The 27,375-nt window shown below is 47.5% G+C and overlaps 1 protein-coding gene across 1 annotated transcript; it reads left to right on the forward strand.

Annotated features, from left to right (window-relative positions):
• The first annotated feature begins 3,867 nt into the window (after positions 1 to 3,867).
• On the forward strand, positions 3,868 to 7,771 carry LOC135815260 (uncharacterized). The gene is made up of 2 exons (XM_065328540.1): positions 3,868 to 4,724; positions 7,316 to 7,771. Exons 1-2 carry the CDS (start codon positions 3,966 to 3,968, stop codon positions 7,457 to 7,459), a joined length of 903 nt encoding a protein of 300 aa, XP_065184612.1. The 5' UTR covers positions 3,868 to 3,965; the 3' UTR covers positions 7,460 to 7,771.
• The last annotated feature ends 19,604 nt before the right edge of the window (positions 7,772 to 27,375 follow it).

A 27,375-nucleotide genomic window follows, 5' to 3' on the forward strand; every position in this document is an offset into this window, starting at 1 on the left:
CTCAGCCTACTCAAGCTCAACTGATGAGGGGTGAATTCCCCGAAACACTGTGTATTGAGCAGGGAGTGGTGCTTTCTTTCAGGTTTGCCGAGCGGAAGGTGCGACGTGCTCCTGGTGTGCTCCGGATGGCAGTCGTGAGTCAGTCAAGTGTCAAGTTCGGCAAGAAGCGTGTGCTCCTCGTTGGAGCAACCAACTTCATCACATGCTTTACTGGTCAAAATGTTTGATTGGGGTTTCCAGTTTTTGGAATGGGCTTTTGTTTTTTTCCGCCCTCCCGCGTACCTTTTCGCGAAAAAAAGGACGTTAAACAATGAATTAACAAAGGGTGGCCTTACTGAATAAAACAGGAGCTCTACAATGTAACGTACACACTGTACTTTGTACCAGCAGCTTTTGGCAGTTTTGCTTAAACGTTGGCCTGCGACTTCGCAACATGCGTCTCTTGTTGCGAATCTTAGTGGCAGCTGCTAGGTATAGACGTACCACGTTGATGCCATCATGGGAAACGGAAAGAAACCTTGTCTTTCCTATTCACAGAGCCATGCAGTGCTGGCTTGCTTGCACCATGAGTACATCAAATGGAAATGTGTTGGAAGTCTCTGATTCTTCGGAGGAAGAGAGTGAGGAAGAGGAGTACGAGACAGAGGAGGATAATAAGGAAGACGAGAACGAGGCAGAGGTGGAGGATGAGCCCGGTGAGGCATGCGCACGACTGCCCAAAACCAAAGGAGCAAGCATATCGAGGGTTAGATCACTTATATTGTACTTTTTCATACCACACAATATACTAAATTTCCAAAATAGCATTCCGTATGCACCCTCAAAGTACTTTGAAGACTGTCGACGTAGGGTTCTGATTTACTGTTATTCACTGCTAGCTCATGATAGCAACTTCAGTTCCACATCATTTTGAAATAGCATCACCATAATTATAATCTACTTTCAAAGTACTAGGTACTTCCAATAGCAGTATTTCGTGCAGTGTGACTTACGTTATGACACTATGCCAAATGAGTGGTTCACATTGCCTTTTCAACTAGCATTACAAGTCCAATCAGTTTAGCATTCTAACGAGCATTATATGACCGAATAACTAGCAATGCTAAAAGCATTTTGAGCTGAAATAACTAGCATTACCCGCCGAGGCCTACTCTCTCTCTCTCTCTCTCTCTCTCTCTCTCTCTCTCTCTCTCTCTCTCTCTCTCTCTCTCTCTCTCTCTCTCTCTCTCTCTCTCTCTCTCTCTCTCTCTCTCTCTCTCTCTCTCTCTCTCTCTCTCTCTCTCTCTCTCTCTCTCTCTCTCTCTCTCTCTCTCTCTCTCTCTTTCGCTCTCTCTCTCTCTCTCTAGACAAAGTTTCGCTTCATAAGAACTGGTATTCACAACTCTATTATATACATTACTGTGTATTCAATACAGGAGAGATTGGAAGCTGTGTACTAGTATTCAATAGAAGCTGCGACGAAGTTGGCCGTTGAACACTCCACCACTCCACCACTCCACCACTCCACCACTCCACCACTCCACCACTCCACCACTCCAACACTCCAACACTCCACCACTCCACCACTCCAACACTCCACCACTCCACCACTCCACACTTGGCTCTTGGCCTACATATACAACACCCTTTGTGAGGAAATTCGTTCTTGGGTAGACGTTGCTTATCCTAGCTCCAGACAGCTCTTTTCCCTCATGGTGAGCTCCTCAGTGGAGGTAGAATGATTCGAAGAAAAATGAATGGTATATTGACTTGGTATAACTATGGCTAAGAAGAACTTCCGTTATTGTGACCAAAATTATATCACCGGTTCCGCCCCTGAGCTGATGTTTGTCCTTTAAAAGAGGTTTATAAACGTCATAACCTATGCAATAGGCAACGACAGTATCCATCAAACTCATTCTGTAACATCGATTTTCCAATTAAAAAACGTGACGCAGGCCATAAATACATGTACCGTACAATTTACACTACACAAAGGTAGTGCGCCTTAACCTGCAATAGTGCTCAAATGCCCGGAATGGGCAGAGCGTAGTACGCAAAAGGTACACAAAAGGAAGTAAAATAGGGCAGTTTCGTCGTTACTCAGAGTTTCAATGTGCACTCACTACATGTCTAATGAGTATTTCGCTCCTGCTCTTGTAGCAGTTGGACACTCTTGTGTGGGGTAGTGCCTTTGCTGTTTGCGTTATGCAGAGCTCACTGACTTGTCAGTTTGAGCACTCTGGCATGGTGCGTTCGGGCCTGGTTTAAATGGGGCTCTGGAAAATATTTTTTCATTGCTATCAGGTTCGGCCTCGTTTTCTCTGTGCTGCGCTGATGAGTAGGCATATGCGGATAATGCCGGCAGAAAAATTGGCAGAATTCGGTACTTTTTCTGGTAAGTTTCATGCATGTTTGGTATGTGGATAAAGAAATGGAGCAGAATTCGAGGAATTGCCCGCCATAAGGTTTGTATGGTTCTGCCAATTTCACTGCTTTTCGAGCAGTATCTGCCACCTTTTCGAGCATTATCCGCACACATCTACTGATGAGTTGTTGTTGTTTCTTTATTTTACTTCACCATATGAACAGGCAAGACTGCCTTCTCACCGGGGCTGTTGGCCCACGGCTCTCACAATATGATGAAAATGTTTAAAATGTGTATGAAGAAGAAAGGAACGGAAAAGAAGATGAAATGAAAGGAAAGAAAACAGTAGGTATTAATTTTATGAAGGGGGGGGGTATGAAATGGGTATTATCATAGTTGATGAGAGAAGTATGATATACAATATTCTTGTTCTATAGACTATTTAGTACGGGCATTTCATGAGAGTCATGCATGGGCAAGGCAGGATTTGGACTAGGATAGAGGACAAGAACATAATTGATGAGCATCTGTTCAGGCAGAATCTGTGAAGAAGACATAGTAGGCACAACATCGGAGAGCTAGTTGACGAGGGAGATGAGGTCATAGCCAGACAGCAATGCTTGAAACGTGTGGCGTACGTCGCAAGCGCGAATATCAGCAGGGAGAGAGTTCCATGTGGTACTGCCAACAAAGGCGATAGAGCTACGGCCTGAGGGACCAGGTAGGAACGGCACTCTGAGCAGCTGGCTGACCTGACCACGCGTGACACAACTTCTGTCCACATCCGTGGCAATGAGGGAGTAGTAGGATTGGAACAGTTCACAAAGGATGAAACAGTTCTATCCACAGATTGAGTGCACACCACAACGTCATATCGCCAAGGTGCTGGCATGCTAGGCACATCATGTTTTTGTATGATACATGTATGATGAAAACATGACGATTGTGATGTTTCGCACTGCACCATGCATTATCCTTTCATAATGCAAAGGTCACTTGGATCTGAAGAGATCCTAGGCCCTCCTTGGTATCCTAGTGGAGTTAGAAAGTTATGTCGCGACACGCAATATTTTAAATACTCCACCCACCTAGTGTATGCCCTGTGCTTGCATTCAGTGGCATACTGTCCGTGGCGCAGCAGCGAAGGCACAAGCTGCTATCCTAGAATGCGAACCAAGCCAGTACTGATATTACGTACACTAGTTATGTACATGTACTTGAGGTCCAGTGCCTATGATCACTTGAACGTGTCGAGAGGGCGTTTAAGGTGACCATGGACACTGGCATGCGCCTGAATCCCAGCGCGTTCCCAACTCTCGGGCGTGGCCTTTGCTGAGCAAGGCAATCGAGCTGCACGCACTCAGGAATTATCATGCCTAATGCCTTATCATCCGTTCAGAGCAGCTTCTCAGGCACGCCATGCAGTTGGTACGCAAGCACCGGATCCGCGGTACTTGTGTGTGTGTGTGGGGGGGGGGGGGGGGGGAGGGGGAATAAAAAGTGAGTTACCACACAAAACAGAGCACGGAACTATAAAATAAACAACTGCGCCAAATTCTCGGGTCGGAGGATAGTTGGAAGACGAAGGAAAGCGATTGGAGCAACCTGTGTAGCAGCCATGAACAAGCTTCTCCTCAGCCTACTGCTTGTGAGCACCGGTCTGATTCTTCTGGGAATCAGCGATACATGCTCTGCTGCCTGGCTCAGCCGAAGTCGGGTTGCACGATCCGACAGCGACAGCAGCGACAGCAGCGACAGCAGCGACAGCAGCGATAGCAGTGATAGTGCATCAGAGCAATCGTCGGACAGCGCTTCCCAGCAGTCCGAGAGTGTGGAAAGCGATGACAGCCAAAGCTCCGAATCCGACTCTGATTCCGCCTCGCAGGAGGAATGTTTCCTGACGCAGACCTGCGCGGTGGACAACAACGTCCTGGCCAGCACACAACCCATGGCCTTCGCCTTGATTAGCAGTCTGTTGGTGGGTAGCGTTACTCCGGCTAGGTTTGCCACTATCGTCGAGTCCACCAGGACTCTTGTGGAGCAAGCAAACGCTGTGGCTGCCGGTGGCCTTGCTAGTAACCAGAATTGCGTTGCGGAATTGAGTGCAATTGACGGATCACCGGTGCGTATCCTATCCCGTGAACTGGGCTTTGAAGTGGAGCTTGTAGCGACAGACGGTCGGCAACTAAACTTGAATCCTGGTCCAATTGAGTTCAGGGATCTGTCCGTAGCATTCGTCTTCAACAATCTCCCCGCTTCGTTCGGCACACTGCAGCTGGACTTTAACATTGATGCAGATGGCAATGCTGTTGATCCACCGGTGCCGCGTTTCCGCACAGCTGAGGGCGAAGTGTTCGACCTGACTCTGTCGCGTGAGGTAAGTCCCAAATGTCACACTATAAGACTAGTCCAAGCTGTGTTGGTAAACCCTTCAGTGGAAAAGTGCTCAATGCCCGAGTTACAGCTAATTCAGCTTAGTTCCACTGCTAACTTGTGTCAGACGATGCGTCCTGTGAGACAGGTCCAGCAGAACAAAAGTGCTCACTCGGAAACGTTCCTGGCAGCTTGCTATTCCGCAGATTTATTTTATTTAGACAACATAGCTAACCATGGCAGAATAGATTACACAGAGAGGGCTAGGGAGGACAGACAGAAAAGAAAGAGAAAGAACAAAAAAACTGCATTTTAGAGACTTTTACAGCAGTGAAGCAGTTGCTTGTGTCCATGAGGGAGAATCTGGTTGATATACGCATTGAGAGAAGTGCAAGATTTGATACGAGAAGGCAGATTGGACCATAGCTTGGTAGAAAGACGTAGAGGCACGGGGGTAGGCACGGGCGGATTATGCCGGCAGAAAAATTGGCAGAATTCGGTACTTTTCTGGTAAGTTTCATGCATGTTTGGTACTACAGTCAACTTCGCTAATAACGACTGCGGATATAACGACAATTCGCGAATAACGACAGAATTTCCATGCCCAGAGCAAAGTACCATCCAACTGAAATACATAGAATGAGACTTCGGGTATAACGACACTTCGCGAATAAGGACACTTTTCTGATGCCCCGCCGAGTGTCGTTATAAGCGAAGTTGACTGTAGTATGTGGAGAAAGAAATGGAGCAGAATTCGAGGAATTGCCCGCCATGAGGTTTGTATGGTTCTGCCAATTTCACTGCTTTTCGAGCAGAATCTGTCACCCTTTCGAGCAGAATCCGCCGGTCCCTACGTGGTGACGGGGGTACGGGTAGAACTAATGCATTGCGGGTGATGTTAGACAGATATCCAGGCTACTTGAGTGCAGTCGATCACCACACGGCACAGGTGACTGTGCACTATATACGTACAGTAGTAAACAATAATTGTATCCTTGGCTTTTGGCCGTTACTTTATCGCCATAATAATACTGGGCACCATTGCCCGTTTGGTCTGCGATACAAAATAAAATTTCAACAACAACAACTTACTTTCTTCAAGTACAGTGAGCTTTGCATTATACCGACAACTCGGCAGGGCATCAGAAAAGTGTCCTTATTCGCAAAGTCTCATTATGCCCGAAGCCTCATTATAATGTACATGACTGTATTACAGTTAGATGGGACTTTGCTCTGGGCACGGAAATTCTGTCGGTATTCGCGAATTGTCGTTCTATCCGTAGTCGTTCTTAGCGAAGTCGACTGTACGCGAAACGCACCCACAATGTACTATACTACAGTGGTCCCTCTATAATCCTGCGCCATCTGTGCCACGGAAAATCTGCTGGATTAGGGAGGGTGCTGGATTAACAAATCGGATTTACTGCTGCAATGTGGATGAAGAGGACACTCTGGCCACTGAAAATTGTGCTGGTTTATCGAGGGTGCTGGTCTATAAAGTGCAGGATTAGAGAGGGACGACTGTGTTACTACATATGGTAGGTTTTCTCGTGCCAGTGAGAAAATATAAATTTACGTAAAGTTTCGTGCTTTCAGACAGTACCCCTAAATCCACAGGACCTTTCGTTTGCAGAACCTCCCAAGCCTGGGCCAAGGCCCTATTGTTATCACTTGTGTACATTCATATCATACGTATAGTTCTAGGGGAGACTGACGGACCAAGAGCTGGGTCCTCTGTCTATGCTCATCTGTGTGTGTGTGTGTGCGCGTGTGAGTATGCACCGTAAGTAAGTATGTGTGCGTGTAAGTTTAATAGTTAGTATGTAAGTAATAATAATCTTTATTTCAGGATTACCCAAAGGCTAACGCCTATCTGGGGGATCTTCTATTTGTGCATGTACTAGTAACATAGTTAAGGATGCGAGAGAAAGTGCGCAAATTGAGTGTGAAATGTTGGTTTTAAAAAGGAATAATAAGAAACACAAGGAAAGAAAGTAAGAGAAAAGAAAAGAACAAGCATGTATGATGTAAATCAATGATTGCACATCAAAGGTGTACCAGTGCAAGTGAACAAGATTTAGTGTGTGTGTGTGTGTGTGTGTGTGTGTGTGTGTGTGTGTGTGTGTGTGTGTGTGTGTGTGTGGTGTGTGTGTGTGTGTGTGTGTGTGTGTGTGTGTGTGTGTGTGTGTGTGTGTGTGGTGTATGCGTGTGAGTGTGTGTGTGAGAGAGTAGGGACTTCCATGGCGGAGTGTGTGTGAGAGAGTAGGGACTTCCATGGCGGAGCCTGTGCTTTGGAGGCAGTGACTACAACGCTGACCTCTGGTCTCGGCGCTAGTGCTAGCGTCTGCACCATTGCAGGGAAGGCAGAATGCCTGTGTATCTGGTGAAGTAAAATAGAGCAAACAAACGACCAAACAAACAAACATGGTTTGGTTTTTGAAAGCTTCTTTTCTACGATAACGTACAAGCCTCCGGCAGATTATACTCGTGAAATCATAGAATTATGCAGTTCATGTCGAAATTTATGCTGGCATAATCCACAGGAGCGTATCACGCACCAGTACCTTTAACACCGGTTTGTCTTTATCCATGCAGGTCTGTACTCTGGGCGAGCCGCTGGTGTGTGGAATCCCCATGCCAACACCTCCAGCAGTTGGCGTTCCAGTGCTTCCTGAAGCAGCTGCCATTGACGTGGGTCTGGCTGCACTGAGTATTACGGCCGACCAGTGTCCACCATAGGAGCAGGCAATCCGGCGTCCAGACAGACCGCTGTCAAGACACCAGTGTAATCAAGAATCTTCCATAGCGCTTTAGATCAATTTTCAACAGGCTTGTAAAGATGATTGCAACAATTACATGAACTCACATGATGCACGCACACACGCACACACACGCACACACACGCGCGCATGCACCCACCCACACACACACACACACACACACACACACACACACACACACACACACACACACACACGTAGTCTGCGGCAATATGTTAGTATTTTAGTTTGCTGTTTTTTTTTTTTTTTTTTTTTTTTTTTTTTTTTTTTTACTGAATACCACCACAGTACCATCAGATGCTGCACAGCGGGGGCGGTGGCATATTGGATGGAAGTGGGGGCGGGGCTAAAGTAACTCCTCCGACCAAAGGTCTCGGAATCATTGTTACTCCTGTGCGCCGATACATAGGAGAAATGAAACATGTGCATCCAAGAGGGGAGCATCGGCTTAAGGTGGCAGACTACCCAAAAATTCGCTGAAAATCGAATTTGTAAATTCATATTGAGTGCTACGTCAGTTGAAAGAGCATGAATAGCTGCAAATTCTCTGAAAATTGTGTCCCGATCTGACCGGCCGTTGAAGAGTTATGGCCGAAAATGTGCCCTTGCAAGGAAAGATTTTTTTGTTGCACGCTGTCATTTGTTGGCAGCACTGTATTTGAATGTGAGCAGACCGTGCGCAACTTGTCGTATCATGGAAACACGTGAAAGTGTGCAGAATTTTGCTCCAAGTCCAAAAAATCAGGTTTTTGAGCCACGTATTGGGCTGCACGGCGGCGGGCGAAGCCCGCCGCCGTGCAGCAGGACTTTTGCCAGCACCCTCGTGACGTTGCAGATATGTGGCTTGATTATTGTAGTTGACGTTGATTTAGTGACTTTGGCAAGTTTGAGTCGTGTCAAGAAGTCAGGTAGGATTCAGTACTAGGCAGTCGTGAAACGTGAGTGGAAGTCTTTGCCGGTTTCTGAGGGTATCCTGGATTTGGTGTGCAGCGCTGTGGAAATGGCTTGCTGTGGAGGTCTCAGCACTGGATGTTGTATCAAAGGTACGACCTCGTAGCACACCCTAAACCTAAAAAAATTCAAAAATTGACTTGGGTCTGTGGGAGTGTGTGAGAGAACGCCCACTCGCTCCGTTGTGACAGATTCCAGGGCCTCGTTGAGGGGCCCTACCCCATCACCCATGGCTGCTTCTGGACTTGTACTAGGTTTGAGTCCCGCTCACGAACAGAATGAGCACGAAAATGTGAAAAATTGTAAATGCATTTGTTTGGCTCCTGGGTGGCTCGCACACCGTGGCACTATGCCGGAAATTTGAGTTTTTCCGGCCTGGAAAGCCTGTCAGTGAGGCGCAAGAACTTGTAAATCATGTCCTGAGGGCCAGCATAGTGGCAGGAGTGTGTGGTCAAAATTTCACTCAAATCCATTGAGAAACACCAAAGTTACGGTCAATTGAATGCCATATGAAATTTATGGGTAGGCTGCCCCCTTAAGGTGGCAGACTACCCAAAAATTCGCTGAAAATCGAATTTGTAAATTCATATTGAGTGCTACGTCAGTTGAAAGAGCATTAATAGCTGCAAATTCTCTGAAAATTGTGTCCCGATCTGACCGGCCGTTGAAGAGTTATGGCCGAAAATGTGCCCTTGCAAGGAAAGATTTTTTTGTTGCACGCTGTCATTTGTTGGCAGCACTGTATTTGAATGTGAGCAGACCGTGCGCAACTTGTCGTATCATGGAAACACGTGAAAGTGTGCAGAATTTTGCTCCAAGTCCAAAAAATCAGGTTTTTGAGCCACGTATTGGGCTGCACGGCGGCGGGCGAAGCCCGCCGCCGTGCAGCAGGACTTTTGCCAGCACCCTCGTGACGTTGCAGATATGTGGCTTGATTATTGTAGTTGACGTTGATTTAGTGACTTTGGCGAGTTTGAGTCGTGTCAAGAAGTCAGGTAGTACTAGGCAGTAGTGAAACGTGAGTGGTAGTCTTTGCCGGTTTCTGAGGGTATCCTGGATTTGGTGTGCAGCGCTGTGGAAATGGCTTGCTGTGGAGGTCTCAGCACTGGATGTTGTATCAAAGGTACGACCTCGTAGCACACCCTAAACCTAAAAAAATTCAAAAATTGACTTGGGTCTGTGGGAGTGTGTGAGAGAACGCCCACTCGCTCCGTTGTGACAGATTCCAGGGCCTCGTTGAGGGGCCCTACCCCATCACCCATGGCTGCTTCTGGACTTGTACTAGGTTTGAGTCCCGCTCACGAACAGAATGAGCACGAAAATGTGAAAAATTGTAAATGCATTTGTTTGGCTCCTGGGTGGCTCGCACACCGTGGCACTATGCCGGAAATTTGAGTTTTTCCGGCCTGGAAAGCCTGTCAGTGAGGCGCAAGAACTTGTAAATCATGTCCTGAGGGCCAGCATAGTGGCAGGAGTGTGTGGTCAAAATTTCACTCAAATCCATTGAGAAACACCAAAGTTACGGTCAATTGAATGCCATATGAAATTTATGGGTAGGCTGCCCCCTTAAGGTGGCAGACTACCCAAAAATTCGCTGAAAATCGAATTTGTAAATTCATATTGAGTGCTACGTCAGTTGAAAGAGCATTAATAGCTGCAAATTCTCTGAAAATTGTGTCCCGATCTGACCGGCCGTTGAAGAGTTATGGCCGAAAATGTGCCCTTGCAAGGAAAGATTTTTTTGTTGCACGCTGTCATTTGTTGGCAGCACTGTATTTGAATGTGAGCAGACCGTGCGCAACTTGTCGTATCATGGAAACACGTGAAAGTGTGCAGAATTTTGCTCCAAGTCCAAAAAATCAGGTTTTTGAGCCACGTATTGGGCTGCACGGCGGCGGGCGAAGCCCGCCGCCGTGCAGCAGGACTTTTGCCAGCACCCTCGTGACGTTGCAGATATGTGGCTTGATTATTGTAGTTGACGTTGATTTAGTGACTTTGGCGAGTTTGAGTCGTGTCAAGAAGTCAGGTAGTACTAGGCAGTAGTGAAACGTGAGTGGTAGTCTTTGCCGGTTTCTGAGGGTATCCTGGATTTGGTGTGCAGCGCTGTGGAAATGGCTTGCTGTGGAGGTCTCAGCACTGGATGTTGTATCAAAGGTACGACCTCGTAGCACACCCTAAACCTAAAAAAATTCAAAAATTGACTTGGGTCTGTGGGAGTGTGTGAGAGAACGCCCACTCGCTCCGTTGTGACAGATTCCAGGGCCTCGTTGAGGGGCCCTACCCCATCACCCATGGCTGCTTCTGGACTTGTACTAGGTTTGAGTCCCGCTCACGAACAGAATGAGCACGAAAATGTGAAAAATTGTAAATGCATTTGTTTGGCTCCTGGGTGGCTCGCACACCGTGGCACTATGCCGGAAATTTGAGTTTTTCCGGCCTGGAAAGCCTGTCAGTGAGGCGCAAGAACTTGTAAATCATGTCCTGAGGGCCAGCATAGTGGCAGGAGTGTGTGGTCAAAATTTCACTCAAATCCATTGAGAAACACCAAAGTTACGGTCAATTGAATGCCATATGAAATTTATGGGTAGGCTGCCCCCTTAAGGTGGCAGACTACCCAAAAATTCGCTGAAAATCGAATTTGTAAATTCATATTGAGTGCTACGTCAGTTGAAAGAGCATTAATAGCTGCAAATTCTCTGAAAATTGTGTCCCGATCTGACCGGCCGTTGAAGAGTTATGGCCGAAAATGTGCCCTTGCAAGGAAAGATTTTTTTGTTGCACGCTGTCATTTGTTGGCAGCACTGTATTTGAATGTGAGCAGACCGTGCGCAACTTGTCGTATCATGGAAACACGTGAAAGTGTGCAGAATTTTGCTCCAAGTCCAAAAAATCAGGTTTTTGAGCCACGTATTGGGCTGCACGGCGGCGGGCGAAGCCCGCCGCCGTGCAGCAGGACTTTTGCCAGCACCCTCGTGACGTTGCAGATATGTGGCTTGATTATTGTAGTTGACGTTGATTTAGTGACTTTGGCGAGTTTGAGTCGTGTCAAGAAGTCAGGTAGTACTAGGCAGTAGTGAAACGTGAGTGGTAGTCTTTGCCGGTTTCTGAGGGTATCCTGGATTTGGTGTGCAGCGCTGTGGAAATGGCTTGCTGTGGAGGTCTCAGCACTGGATGTTGTATCAAAGGTACGACCTCGTAGCACACCCTAAACCTAAAAAAATTCAAAAATTGACTTGGGTCTGTGGGAGTGTGTGAGAGAACGCCCACTCGCTCCGTTGTGACAGATTCCAGGGCCTCGTTGAGGGGCCCTACCCCATCACCCATGGCTGCTTCTGGACTTGTACTAGGTTTGAGTCCCGCTCACGAACAGAATGAGCACGAAAATGTGAAAAATTGTAAATGCATTTGTTTGGCTCCTGGGTGGCTCGCACACCGTGGCACTATGCCGGAAATTTGAGTTTTTCCGGCCTGGAAAGCCTGTCAGTGAGGCGCAAGAACTTGTAAATCATGTCCTGAGGGCCAGCATAGTGGCAGGAGTGTGTGGTCAAAATTTCACTCAAATCCATTGAGAAACACCAAAGTTACGGTCAATTGAATGCCATATGAAATTTATGGGTAGGCTGCCCCCTTAAGGTGGCAGACTACCCAAAAATTCGCTGAAAATCGAATTTGTAAATTCATATTGAGTGCTACGTCAGTTGAAAGAGCATTAATAGCTGCAAATTCTCTGAAAATTGTGTCCCGATCTGACCGGCCGTTGAAGAGTTATGGCCGAAAATGTGCCCTTGCAAGGAAAGATTTTTTTGTTGCACGCTGTCATTTGTTGGCAGCACTGTATTTGAATGTGAGCAGACCGTGCGCAACTTGTCGTATCATGGAAACACGTGAAAGTGTGCAGAATTTTGCTCCAAGTCCAAAAAATCAGGTTTTTGAGCCACGTATTGGGCTGCACGGCGGCGGGCGAAGCCCGCCGCCGTGCAGCAGGACTTTTGCCAGCACCCTCGTGACGTTGCAGATATGTGGCTTGATTATTGTAGTTGACGTTGATTTAGTGACTTTGGCGAGTTTGAGTCGTGTCAAGAAGTCAGGTAGTACTAGGCAGTAGTGAAACGTGAGTGGTAGTCTTTGCCGGTTTCTGAGGGTATCCTGGATTTGGTGTGCAGCGCTGTGGAAATGGCTTGCTGTGGAGGTCTCAGCACTGGATGTTGTATCAAAGGTACGACCTCGTAGCACACCCTAAACCTAAAAAAATTCAAAAATTGACTTGGGTCTGTGGGAGTGTGTGAGAGAACGCCCACTCGCTCCGTTGTGACAGATTCCAGGGCCTCGTTGAGGGGCCCTACCCCATCACCCATGGCTGCTTCTGGACTTGTACTAGGTTTGAGTCCCGCTCACGAACAGAATGAGCACGAAAATGTGAAAAATTGTAAATGCATTTGTTTGGCTCCTGGGTGGCTCGCACACCGTGGCACTATGCCGGAAATTTGAGTTTTTCCGGCCTGGAAAGCCTGTCAGTGAGGCGCAAGAACTTGTAAATCATGTCCTGAGGGCCAGCATAGTGGCAGGAGTGTGTGGTCAAAATTTCACTCAAATCCATTGAGAAACACCAAAGTTACGGTCAATTGAATGCCATATGAAATTTATGGGTAGGCTGCCCCCTTAAGGTGGCAGACTACCCAAAAATTCGCTGAAAATCGAATTTGTAAATTCATATTGAGTGCTACGTCAGTTGAAAGAGCATTAATAGCTGCAAATTCTCTGAAAATTGTGTCCCGATCTGACCGGCCGTTGAAGAGTTATGGCCGAAAATGTGCCCTTGCAAGGAAAGATTTTTTTGTTGCACGCTGTCATTTGTTGGCAGCACTGTATTTGAATGTGAGCAGACCGTGCGCAACTTGTCGTATCATGGAAACACGTGAAAGTGTGCAGAATTTTGCTCCAAGTCCAAAAAATCAGGTTTTTGAGCCACGTATTGGGCTGCACGGCGGCGGGCGAAGCCCGCCGCCGTGCAGCAGGACTTTTGCCAGCACCCTCGTGACGTTGCAGATATGTGGCTTGATTATTGTAGTTGACGTTGATTTAGTGACTTTGGCGAGTTTGAGTCGTGTCAAGAAGTCAGGTAGTACTAGGCAGTAGTGAAACGTGAGTGGTAGTCTTTGCCGGTTTCTGAGGGTATCCTGGAATTTGGTGTGCAGCGCTGTGAAATGGCTTGCTGTGGAGGTCCCTGCACTGGATGTTGTATCAAAGGTACGACCTCGTAGCACGTGCTAAACCTAAAAAAATTCAAAAATTGACTTGGGTCTGTGGGAGTGTGTGAGAGAACGCCCACTCGTTCCGTTGTGACAGATTCCAGGGCCTCGTTGAGGGGCCCTACCCCATCTTCCTGGCTGCTTCTGGACTTGTTCTAGGTTTGAGTCCCGCGCACGAACAGAATGAGCACGAAAATGTGAAAAATTGTAAATGCATTTGTTTGGCTCCTGGGTGGCTCGCACACCGTGGCACTATGCCGGAAATTTGAGTTTTTCCGGCCTGGAAAGCCTGTCAGTGAGGCGCAAGAACTTGTAAATCATGTCCTGAGGGCCAGCATAGTGGCAGGAGTGTGTGGTCAAAATTTCACTCAAATCCATTGAGAAACACCAAAGTTACGGTCAATTGAATGCCATATGAAATTTATGGGTAGGCTGCCCCCTTAAGGTGGCAGACTACCCAAAAATTCGCTGAAAAATCGAATTTGTAAATTCATATTGAGTGCTACGTCAGTTGAAAGAGCATGAATAGCTGCAAATTCTCTGAAAATTGTGTCCCGATCTGACCGGCCGTTCAAGAGTTATGGCCGAAAATGTGCCCTTGCAAGGAAAGATTTTTTTGTTGCACGCTGTCATTTGTTGGCAGCACTGTATTTGAATGTGAGCAGACCGTGCGCAACTTGTCGTATCATGGAAACACGTGAAAGTGTGCAGAATTTTGCTCCAAGTCCAAAAAATCAGGTTTTTGAGCCACGTATTGGGCTGCACGGCGGCGGGCGAAGCCCGCCGCCGTGCAGCAGGACTTTTGCCAGCACCCTCGTGACGTTGCAGATATGTGGCTTGATTATTGTAGTTGACGTTGATTTAGTGACTTTGGCAAGTTTGAGTCGTGTCAAGAAGTCAGGTAGGATTCAGTACTAGGCAGTCGTGAAACGTGAGTGGAAGTCTTTGCCGGTTTCTGAGGGTATCCTGGATTTGGTGTGCAGCGCTGTGGAAATGGCTTGCTGTGGAGGTCTCAGCACTGGATGTTGTATCAAAGGTACGACCTCGTAGCACACCCTAAACCTAAAAAAATTCAAAAATTGACTTGGGTCTGTGGGAGTGTGTGAGAGAACGCCCACTCGCTCCGTTGTGACAGATTCCAGGGCCTCGTTGAGGGGCCCTACCCCATCACCCATGGCTGCTTCTGGACTTGTACTAGGTTTGAGTCCCGCTCACGAACAGAATGAGCACGAAAATGTGAAAAATTGTAAATGCATTTGTTTGGCTCCTGGGTGGCTCGCACACCGTGGCACTATGCCGGAAATTTGAGTTTTTCCGGCCTGGAAAGCCTGTCAGTGAGGCGCAAGAACTTGTAAATCATGTCCTGAGGGCCAGCATAGTGGCAGGAGTGTGTGGTCAAAATTTCACTCAAATCCATTGAGAAACACCAAAGTTACGGTCAATTGAATGCCATATGAAATTTATGGGTAGGCTGCCCCCTTAAGGTGGCAGACTACCCAAAAATTCGCTGAAAAATCGAATTTGTAAATTCATATTGAGTGCTACGTCAGTTGAAAGAGCATGAATAGCTGCAAATTCTCTGAAAATTGTGTCCCGATCTGACCGGCCGTTCAAGAGTTATGGCCGAAAATGTGCCCTTGCAAGGAAAGATTTTTTTGTTGCACGCTGTCATTTGTTGGCAGCACTGTATTTGAATGTGAGCAGACCGTGCGCAACTTGTCGTATCATGGAAACACGTGAAAGTGTGCAGAATTTTGCTCCAAGTCCAAAAAATCAGGTTTTTGAGCCACGTATTGGGCTGCACGGCGGCGGGCGAAGCCCGCCGCCGTGCAGCAGGACTTTTGCCAGCACCCTCGTGACGTTGCAGATATGTGGCTTGATTATTGTAGTTGACGTTGATTTAGTGACTTTGGCAAGTTTGAGTCGTGTCAAGAAGTCAGGTAGGATTCAGTACTAGGCAGTCGTGAAACGTGAGTGGAAGTCTTTGCCGGTTTCTGAGGGTATCCTGGATTTGGTGTGCAGCGCTGTGGAAATGGCTTGCTGTGGAGGTCTCAGCACTGGATGTTGTATCAAAGGTACGACCTCGTAGCACACCCTAAACCTAAAAAAATTCAAAAATTGACTTGGGTCTGTGGGAGTGTGTGAGAGAACGCCCACTCGCTCCGTTGTGACAGATTCCAGGGCCTCGTTGAGGGGCCCTACCCCATCACCCATGGCTGCTTCTGGACTTGTACTAGGTTTGAGTCCCGCTCACGAACAGAATGAGCACGAAAATGTGAAAAATTGTAAATGCATTTGTTTGGCTCCTGGGTGGCTCGCACACCGTGGCACTATGCCGGAAATTTGAGTTTTTCCGGCCTGGAAAGCCTGTCAGTGAGGCGCAAGAACTTGTAAATCATGTCCTGAGGGCCAGCATAGTGGCAGGAGTGTGTGGTCAAAATTTCACTCAAATCCATTGAGAAACACCAAAGTTACGGTCAATTGAATGCCATATGAAATTTATGGGTAGGCTGCCCCCTTAAGGTGGCAGACTACCCAAAAATTCGCTGAAAATCGAATTTGTAAATTCATATTGAGTGCTACGTCAGTTGAAAGAGCATTAATAGCTGCAAATTCTCTGAAAATTGTGTCCCGATCTGACCGGCCGTTGAAGAGTTATGGCCGAAAATGTGCCCTTGCAAGGAAAGATTTTTTTGTTGCACGCTGTCATTTGTTGGCAGCACTGTATTTGAATGTGAGCAGACCGTGCGCAACTTGTCGTATCATGGAAACACGTGAAAGTGTGCAGAATTTTGCTCCAAGTCCAAAAAATCAGGTTTTTGAGCCACGTATTGGGCTGCACGGCGGCGGGCGAAGCCCGCCGCCGTGCAGCAGGACTTTTGCCAGCACCCTCGTGACGTTGCAGATATGTGGCTTGATTATTGTAGTTGACGTTGATTTAGTGACTTTGGCGAGTTTGAGTCGTGTCAAGAAGTCAGGTAGTACTAGGCAGTAGTGAAACGTGAGTGGTAGTCTTTGCCGGTTTCTGAGGGTATCCTGGATTTGGTGTGCAGCGCTGTGGAAATGGCTTGCTGTGGAGGTCCCTGCACTGGATGTTGTATCAAAGGTACGACCTCGTAGCACGTGCTAAACCTAAAAAAATTCAAAAATTGACTTGGGTCTGTGGGAGTGTGTGAGAGAACGCCCACTCGTTCCGTTGTGACAGATTCCAGGGCCTCGTTGAGGGGCCCTACCCCATCTTCCATGGCTGCTTCTGGACTTGTTCTAGGTTTGAGTCCCGCGCACGAACAGAATGAGCACGAAAATGTGAAAAATTGTAAATGCATTTGTTTGGCTCCTGGGTGGCTCGCACACCGTGGCACTATGCCGGAAATTTGAGTTTTTCCGGCCTGGAAAGCCTGTCAGTGAGGCGCAAGAACTTGTAAATCATGTCCTGAGGGCCAGCATAGTGGCAGGAGTGTGTGGTCAAAATTTCACTCAAATCCATTGAGAAACACCAAAGTTACGGTCAATTGAATGCCATATGAAATTTATGGGTAGGCTGCCCCCTTAAGGTGGCAGACTACCCAAAAATTCGCTGAAAAATCGAATTTGTAAATTCATATTGAGTGCTACGTCAGTTGAAAGAGCATGAATAGCTGCAAATTCTCTGAAAATTGTGTCCCGATCTGACCGGCCGTTCAAGAGTTATGGCCGAAAATGTGCCCTTGCAAGGAAAGATTTTTTTGTTGCACGCTGTCATTTGTTGGCAGCACTGTATTTGAATGTGAGCAGACCGTGCGCAACTTGTCGTATCATGGAAACACGTGAAAGTGTGCAGAATTTTGCTCCAAGTCCAAAAAATCAGGTTTTTGAGCCACGTATTGGGCTGCACGGCGGCGGGCGAAGCCCGCCGCCGTGCAGCAGGACTTTTGCCAGCACCCTCGTGACGTTGCAGATATGTGGCTTGATTATTGTAGTTGACGTTGATTTAGTGACTTTGGCAAGTTTGAGTCGTGTCAAGAAGTCAGGTAGGATTCAGTACTAGGCAGTCGTGAAACGTGAGTGGAAGTCTTTGCCGGTTTCTGAGGGTATCCTGGATTTGGTGTGCAGCGCTGTGGAAATGGCTTGCTGTGGAGGTCTCAGCACTGGATGTTGTATCAAAGGTACGACCTCGTAGCACACCCTAAACCTAAAAAAATTCAAAAATTGACTTGGGTCTGTGGGAGTGTGTGAGAGAACGCCCACTCGCTCCGTTGTGACAGATTCCAGGGCCTCGTTGAGGGGCCCTACCCCATCACCCATGGCTGCTTCTGGACTTGTACTAGGTTTGAGTCCCGCTCACGAACAGAATGAGCACGAAAATGTGAAAAATTGTAAATGCATTTGTTTGGCTCCTGGGTGGCTCGCACACCGTGGCACTATGCCGGAAATTTGAGTTTTTCCGGCCTGGAAAGCCTGTCAGTGAGGCGCAAGAACTTGTAAATCATGTCCTGAGGGCCAGCATAGTGGCAGGAGTGTGTGGTCAAAATTTCACTCAAATCCATTGAGAAACACCAAAGTTACGGTCAATTGAATGCCATATGAAATTTATGGGTAGGCTGCCCCCTTAAGGTGGCAGACTACCCAAAAATTCGCTGAAAAATCGAATTTGTAAATTCATATTGAGTGCTACGTCAGTTGAAAGAGCATGAATAGCTGCAAATTCTCTGAAAATTGTGTCCCGATCTGACCGGCCGTTCAAGAGTTATGGCCGAAAATGTGCCCTTGCAAGGAAAGATTTTTTTGTTGCACGCTGTCATTTGTTGGCAGCACTGTATTTGAATGTGAGCAGACCGTGCGCAACTTGTCGTATCATGGAAACACGTGAAAGTGTGCAGAATTTTGCTCCAAGTCCAAAAAATCAGGTTTTTGAGCCACGTATTGGGCTGCACGGCGGCGGGCGAAGCCCGCCGCCGTGCAGCAGGACTTTTGCCAGCACCCTCGTGACGTTGCAGATATGTGGCTTGATTATTGTAGTTGACGTTGATTTAGTGACTTTGGCAAGTTTGAGTCGTGTCAAGAAGTCAGGTAGGATTCAGTACTAGGCAGTCGTGAAACGTGAGTGGAAGTCTTTGCCGGTTTCTGAGGGTATCCTGGATTTGGTGTGCAGCGCTGTGGAAATGGCTTGCTGTGGAGGTCTCAGCACTGGATGTTGTATCAAAGGTACGACCTCGTAGCACACCCTAAACCTAAAAAAATTCAAAAATTGACTTGGGTCTGTGGGAGTGTGTGAGAGAACGCCCACTCGCTCCGTTGTGACAGATTCCAGGGCCTCGTTGAGGGGCCCTACCCCATCACCCATGGCTGCTTCTGGACTTGTACTAGGTTTGAGTCCCGCTCACGAACAGAATGAGCACGAAAATGTGAAAAATTGTAAATGCATTTGTTTGGCTCCTGGGTGGCTCGCACACCGTGGCACTATGCCGGAAATTTGAGTTTTTCCGGCCTGGAAAGCCTGTCAGTGAGGCGCAAGAACTTGTAAATCATGTCCTGAGGGCCAGCATAGTGGCAGGAGTGTGTGGTCAAAATTTCACTCAAATCCATTGAGAAACACCAAAGTTACGGTCAATTGAATGCCATATGAAATTTATGGGTAGGCTGCCCCCTTAAGGTGGCAGACTACCCAAAAATTCGCTGAAAATCGAATTTGTAAATTCATATTGAGTGCTACGTCAGTTGAAAGAGCATTAATAGCTGCAAATTCTCTGAAAATTGTGTCCCGATCTGACCGGCCGTTGAAGAGTTATGGCCGAAAATGTGCCCTTGCAAGGAAAGATTTTTTTGTTGCACGCTGTCATTTGTTGGCAGCACTGTATTTGAATGTGAGCAGACCGTGCGCAACTTGTCGTATCATGGAAACACGTGAAAGTGTGCAGAATTTTGCTCCAAGTCCAAAAAATCAGGTTTTTGAGCCACGTATTGGGCTGCACGGCGGCGGGCGAAGCCCGCCGCCGTGCAGCAGGACTTTTGCCAGCACCCTCGTGACGTTGCAGATATGTGGCTTGATTATTGTAGTTGACGTTGATTTAGTGACTTTGGCGAGTTTGAGTCGTGTCAAGAAGTCAGGTAGTACTAGGCAGTAGTGAAACGTGAGTGGTAGTCTTTGCCGGTTTCTGAGGGTATCCTGGATTTGGTGTGCAGCGCTGTGGAAATGGCTTGCTGTGGAGGTCCCTGCACTGGATGTTGTATCAAAGGTACGACCTCGTAGCACGTGCTAAACCTAAAAAAATTCAAAAATTGACTTGGGTCTGTGGGAGTGTGTGAGAGAACGCCCACTCGTTCCGTTGTGACAGATTCCAGGGCCTCGTTGAGGGGCCCTACCCCATCTTCCATGGCTGCTTCTGGACTTGTTCTAGGTTTGAGTCCCGCGCACGAACAGAATGAGCACGAAAATGTGAAAAATTGTAAATGCATTTGTTTGGCTCCTGGGTGGCTCGCACACCGTGGCACTATGCCGGAAATTTGAGTTTTTCCGGCCTGGAAAGCCTGTCAGTGAGGCGCAAGAACTTGTAAATCATGTCCTGAGGGCCAGCATAGTGGCAGGAGTGTGTGGTCAAAATTTCACTCAAATCCATTGAGAAACACCAAAGTTACGGTCAATTGAATGCCATATGAAATTTATGGGTAGGCTGCCCCCTTAAGGTGGCAGACTACCCAAAAATTCGCTGAAAAATCGAATTTGTAAATTCATATTGAGTGCTACGTCAGTTGAAAGAGCATGAATAGCTGCAAATTCTCTGAAAATTGTGTCCCGATCTGACCGGCCGTTCAAGAGTTATGGCCGAAAATGTGCCCTTGCAAGGAAAGATTTTTTTGTTGCACGCTGTCATTTGTTGGCAGCACTGTATTTGAATGTGAGCAGACCGTGCGCAACTTGTCGTATCATGGAAACACGTGAAAGTGTGCAGAATTTTGCTCCAAGTCCAAAAAATCAGGTTTTTGAGCCACGTATTGGGCTGCACGGCGGCGGGCGAAGCCCGCCGCCGTGCAGCAGGACTTTTGCCAGCACCCTCGTGACGTTGCAGATATGTGGCTTGATTATTGTAGTTGACGTTGATTTAGTGACTTTGGCAAGTTTGAGTCGTGTCAAGAAGTCAGGTAGGATTCAGTACTAGGCAGTCGTGAAACGTGAGTGGAAGTCTTTGCCGGTTTCTGAGGGTATCCTGGATTTGGTGTGCAGCGCTGTGGAAATGGCTTGCTGTGGAGGTCTCAGCACTGGATGTTGTATCAAAGGTACGACCTCGTAGCACACCCTAAACCTAAAAAAATTCAAAAATTGACTTGGGTCTGTGGGAGTGTGTGAGAGAACGCCCACTCGCTCCGTTGTGACAGATTCCAGGGCCTCGTTGAGGGGCCCTACCCCATCACCCATGGCTGCTTCTGGACTTGTACTAGGTTTGAGTCCCGCTCACGAACAGAATGAGCACGAAAATGTGAAAAATTGTAAATGCATTTGTTTGGCTCCTGGGTGGCTCGCACACCGTGGCACTATGCCGGAAATTTGAGTTTTTCCGGCCTGGAAAGCCTGTCAGTGAGGCGCAAGAACTTGTAAATCATGTCCTGAGGGCCAGCATAGTGGCAGGAGTGTGTGGTCAAAATTTCACTCAAATCCATTGAGAAACACCAAAGTTACGGTCAATTGAATGCCATATGAAATTTATGGGTAGGCTGCCCCCTTAAGGTGGCAGACTACCCAAAAATTCGCTGAAAAATCGAATTTGTAAATTCATATTGAGTGCTACGTCAGTTGAAAGAGCATGAATAGCTGCAAATTCTCTGAAAATTGTGTCCCGATCTGACCGGCCGTTCAAGAGTTATGGCCGAAAATGTGCCCTTGCAAGGAAAGATTTTTTTGTTGCACGCTGTCATTTGTTGGCAGCACTGTATTTGAATGTGAGCAGACCGTGCGCAACTTGTCGTATCATGGAAACACGTGAAAGTGTGCAGAATTTTGCTCCAAGTCCAAAAAATCAGGTTTTTGAGCCACGTATTGGGCTGCACGGCGGCGGGCGAAGCCCGCCGCCGTGCAGCAGGACTTTTGCCAGCACCCTCGTGACGTTGCAGATATGTGGCTTGATTATTGTAGTTGACGTTGATTTAGTGACTTTGGCAAGTTTGAGTCGTGTCAAGAAGTCAGGTAGGATTCAGTACTAGGCAGTCGTGAAACGTGAGTGGAAGTCTTTGCCGGTTTCTGAGGGTATCCTGGATTTGGTGTGCAGCGCTGTGGAAATGGCTTGCTGTGGAGGTCTCAGCACTGGATGTTGTATCAAAGGTACGACCTCGTAGCACACCCTAAACCTAAAAAAATTCAAAAATTGACTTGGGTCTGTGGGAGTGTGTGAGAGAACGCCCACTCGCTCCGTTGTGACAGATTCCAGGGCCTCGTTGAGGGGCCCTACCCCATCACCCATGGCTGCTTCTGGACTTGTACTAGGTTTGAGTCCCGCTCACGAACAGAATGAGCACGAAAATGTGAAAAATTGTAAATGCATTTGTTTGGCTCCTGGGTGGCTCGCACACCGTGGCACTATGCCGGAAATTTGAGTTTTTCCGGCCTGGAAAGCCTGTCAGTGAGGCGCAAGAACTTGTAAATCATGTCCTGAGGGCCAGCATAGTGGCAGGAGTGTGTGGTCAAAATTTCACTCAAATCCATTGAGAAACACCAAAGTTACGGTCAATTGAATGCCATATGAAATTTATGGGTAGGCTGCCCCCTTAAGGTGGCAGACTACCCAAAAATTCGCTGAAAATCGAATTTGTAAATTCATATTGAGTGCTACGTCAGTTGAAAGAGCATTAATAGCTGCAAATTCTCTGAAAATTGTGTCCCGATCTGACCGGCCGTTGAAGAGTTATGGCCGAAAATGTGCCCTTGCAAGGAAAGATTTTTTTGTTGCACGCTGTCATTTGTTGGCAGCACTGTATTTGAATGTGAGCAGACCGTGCGCAACTTGTCGTATCATGGAAACACGTGAAAGTGTGCAGAATTTTGCTCCAAGTCCAAAAAATCAGGTTTTTGAGCCACGTATTGGGCTGCACGGCGGCGGGCGAAGCCCGCCGCCGTGCAGCAGGACTTTTGCCAGCACCCTCGTGACGTTGCAGATATGTGGCTTGATTATTGTAGTTGACGTTGATTTAGTGACTTTGGCGAGTTTGAGTCGTGTCAAGAAGTCAGGTAGTACTAGGCAGTAGTGAAACGTGAGTGGTAGTCTTTGCCGGTTTCTGAGGGTATCCTGGATTTGGTGTGCAGCGCTGTGGAAATGGCTTGCTGTGGAGGTCCCTGCACTGGATGTTGTATCAAAGGTACGACCTCGTAGCACGTGCTAAACCTAAAAAAATTCAAAAATTGACTTGGGTCTGTGGGAGTGTGTGAGAGAACGCCCACTCGTTCCGTTGTGACAGATTCCAGGGCCTCGTTGAGGGGCCCTACCCCATCTTCCATGGCTGCTTCTGGACTTGTTCTAGGTTTGAGTCCCGCGCACGAACAGAATGAGCACGAAAATGTGAAAAATTGTAAATGCATTTGTTTGGCTCCTGGGTGGCTCGCACACCGTGGCACTATGCCGGAAATTTGAGTTTTTCCGGCCTGGAAAGCCTGTCAGTGAGGCGCAAGAACTTGTAAATCATGTCCTGAGGGCCAGCATAGTGGCAGGAGTGTGTGGTCAAAATTTCACTCAAATCCATTGAGAAACACCAAAGTTACGGTCAATTGAATGCCATATGAAATTTATGGGTAGGCTGCCCCCTTAAGGTGGCAGACTACCCAAAAATTCGCTGAAAAATCGAATTTGTAAATTCATATTGAGTGCTACGTCAGTTGAAAGAGCATGAATAGCTGCAAATTCTCTGAAAATTGTGTCCCGATCTGACCGGCCGTTCAAGAGTTATGGCCGAAAATGTGCCCTTGCAAGGAAAGATTTTTTTGTTGCACGCTGTCATTTGTTGGCAGCACTGTATTTGAATGTGAGCAGACCGTGCGCAACTTGTCGTATCATGGAAACACGTGAAAGTGTGCAGAATTTTGCTCCAAGTCCAAAAAATCAGGTTTTTGAGCCACGTATTGGGCTGCACGGCGGCGGGCGAAGCCCGCCGCCGTGCAGCAGGACTTTTGCCAGCACCCTCGTGACGTTGCAGATATGTGGCTTGATTATTGTAGTTGACGTTGATTTAGTGACTTTGGCAAGTTTGAGTCGTGTCAAGAAGTCAGGTAGGATTCAGTACTAGGCAGTCGTGAAACGTGAGTGGAAGTCTTTGCCGGTTTCTGAGGGTATCCTGGATTTGGTGTGCAGCGCTGTGGAAATGGCTTGCTGTGGAGGTCTCAGCACTGGATGTTGTATCAAAGGTACGACCTCGTAGCACACCCTAAACCTAAAAAAATTCAAAAATTGACTTGGGTCTGTGGGAGTGTGTGAGAGAACGCCCACTCGCTCCGTTGTGACAGATTCCAGGGCCTCGTTGAGGGGCCCTACCCCATCACCCATGGCTGCTTCTGGACTTGTACTAGGTTTGAGTCCCGCTCACGAACAGAATGAGCACGAAAATGTGAAAAATTGTAAATGCATTTGTTTGGCTCCTGGGTGGCTCGCACACCGTGGCACTATGCCGGAAATTTGAGTTTTTCCGGCCTGGAAAGCCTGTCAGTGAGGCGCAAGAACTTGTAAATCATGTCCTGAGGGCCAGCATAGTGGCAGGAGTGTGTGGTCAAAATTTCACTCAAATCCATTGAGAAACACCAAAGTTACGGTCAATTGAATGCCATATGAAATTTATGGGTAGGCTGCCCCCTTAAGGTGGCAGACTACCCAAAAATTCGCTGAAAAATCGAATTTGTAAATTCATATTGAGTGCTACGTCAGTTGAAAGAGCATGAATAGCTGCAAATTCTCTGAAAATTGTGTCCCGATCTGACCGGCCGTTCAAGAGTTATGGCCGAAAATGTGCCCTTGCAAGGAAAGATTTTTTTGTTGCACGCTGTCATTTGTTGGCAGCACTGTATTTGAATGTGAGCAGACCGTGCGCAACTTGTCGTATCATGGAAACACGTGAAAGTGTGCAGAATTTTGCTCCAAGTCCAAAAAATCAGGTTTTTGAGCCACGTATTGGGCTGCACGGCGGCGGGCGAAGCCCGCCGCCGTGCAGCAGGACTTTTGCCAGCACCCTCGTGACGTTGCAGATATGTGGCTTGATTATTGTAGTTGACGTTGATTTAGTGACTTTGGCAAGTTTGAGTCGTGTCAAGAAGTCAGGTAGGATTCAGTACTAGGCAGTCGTGAAACGTGAGTGGAAGTCTTTGCCGGTTTCTGAGGGTATCCTGGATTTGGTGTGCAGCGCTGTGGAAATGGCTTGCTGTGGAGGTCTCAGCACTGGATGTTGTATCAAAGGTACGACCTCGTAGCACACCCTAAACCTAAAAAAATTCAAAAATTGACTTGGGTCTGTGGGAGTGTGTGAGAGAACGCCCACTCGCTCCGTTGTGACAGATTCCAGGGCCTCGTTGAGGGGCCCTACCCCATCACCCATGGCTGCTTCTGGACTTGTACTAGGTTTGAGTCCCGCTCACGAACAGAATGAGCACGAAAATGTGAAAAATTGTAAATGCATTTGTTTGGCTCCTGGGTGGCTCGCACACCGTGGCACTATGCCGGAAATTTGAGTTTTTCCGGCCTGGAAAGCCTGTCAGTGAGGCGCAAGAACTTGTAAATCATGTCCTGAGGGCCAGCATAGTGGCAGGAGTGTGTGGTCAAAATTTCACTCAAATCCATTGAGAAACACCAAAGTTACGGTCAATTGAATGCCATATGAAATTTATGGGTAGGCTGCCCCCTTAAGGTGGCAGACTACCCAAAAATTCGCTGAAAATCGAATTTGTAAATTCATATTGAGTGCTACGTCAGTTGAAAGAGCATTAATAGCTGCAAATTCTCTGAAAATTGTGTCCCGATCTGACCGGCCGTTGAAGAGTTATGGCCGAAAATGTGCCCTTGCAAGGAAAGATTTTTTTGTTGCACGCTGTCATTTGTTGGCAGCACTGTATTTGAATGTGAGCAGACCGTGCGCAACTTGTCGTATCATGGAAACACGTGAAAGTGTGCAGAATTTTGCTCCAAGTCCAAAAAATCAGGTTTTTGAGCCACGTATTGGGCTGCACGGCGGCGGGCGAAGCCCGCCGCCGTGCAGCAGGACTTTTGCCAGCACCCTCGTGACGTTGCAGATATGTGGCTTGATTATTGTAGTTGACGTTGATTTAGTGACTTTGGCGAGTTTGAGTCGTGTCAAGAAGTCAGGTAGTACTAGGCAGTAGTGAAACGTGAGTGGTAGTCTTTGCCGGTTTCTGAGGGTATCCTGGATTTGGTGTGCAGCGCTGTGGAAATGGCTTGCTGTGGAGGTCCCTGCACTGGATGTTGTATCAAAGGTACGACCTCGTAGCACGTGCTAAACCTAAAAAAATTCAAAAATTGACTTGGGTCTGTGGGAGTGTGTGAGAGAACGCCCACTCGTTCCGTTGTGACAGATTCCAGGGCCTCGTTGAGGGGCCCTACCCCATCTTCCATGGCTGCTTCTGGACTTGTTCTAGGTTTGAGTCCCGCGCACGAACAGAATGAGCACGAAAATGTGAAAAATTGTAAATGCATTTGTTTGGCTCCTGGGTGGCTCGCACACCGTGGCACTATGCCGGAAATTTGAGTTTTTCCGGCCTGGAAAGCCTGTCAGTGAGGCGCAAGAACTTGTAAATCATGTCCTGAGGGCCAGCATAGTGGCAGGAGTGTGTGGTCAAAATTTCACTCAAATCCATTGAGAAACACCAAAGTTACGGTCAATTGAATGCCATATGAAATTTATGGGTAGGCTGCCCCCTTAAGGTGGCAGACTACCCAAAAATTCGCTGAAAAATCGAATTTGTAAATTCATATTGAGTGCTACGTCAGTTGAAAGAGCATGAATAGCTGCAAATTCTCTGAAAATTGTGTCCCGATCTGACCGGCCGTTGAAGAGTTATGGCCGAAAATGTGCCCTTGCAAGGAAAGATTTTTTTGTTGCACGCTGTCATTTGTTGGCAGCACTGTATTTGAATGTGAGCAGACCGTGCGCAACTTGTCGTATCATGGAAACACGTGAAAGTGTGCAGAATTTTGCTCCAAGTCCAAAAAATCAGGTTTTTGAGCCACGTATTGGGCTGCACGGCGGCGGGCGAAGCCCGCCGCCGTGCAGCAGGACTTTTGCCAGCACCCTCGTGACGTTGCAGATATGTGGCTTGATTATTGTAGTTGACGTTGATTTAGTGACTTTGGCGAGTTTGAGTCGTGTCAAGAAGTCAGGTAGTACTAGGCAGTAGTGAAACGTGAGTGGTAGTCTTTGCCGGTTTCTGAGGGTATCCTGGATTTGGTGTGCAGCGCTGTGGAAATGGCTTGCTGTGGAGGTCCCTGCACTGGATGTTGTATCAAAGGTACGACCTCGTAGCACGTGCTAAACCTAAAAAAATTCAAAAATTGACTTGGGTCTGTGGGAGTGTGTGAGAGAACGCCCACTCGTTCCGTTGTGACAGATTCCAGGGCCTCGTTGAGGGGCCCTACCCCATCTTCCATGGCTGCTTCTGGACTTGTTCTAGGTTTGAGTCCCGCGCACGAACAGAATGAGCACGAAAATGTGAAAAATT

This window comes from Sycon ciliatum, chromosome 1 (assembly GCF_964019385.1).
Source record: "Sycon ciliatum chromosome 1, ocSycCili1.1, whole genome shotgun sequence".
Lineage (NCBI taxonomy): Eukaryota > Metazoa > Porifera > Calcarea > Leucosolenida > Sycettidae > Sycon > Sycon ciliatum.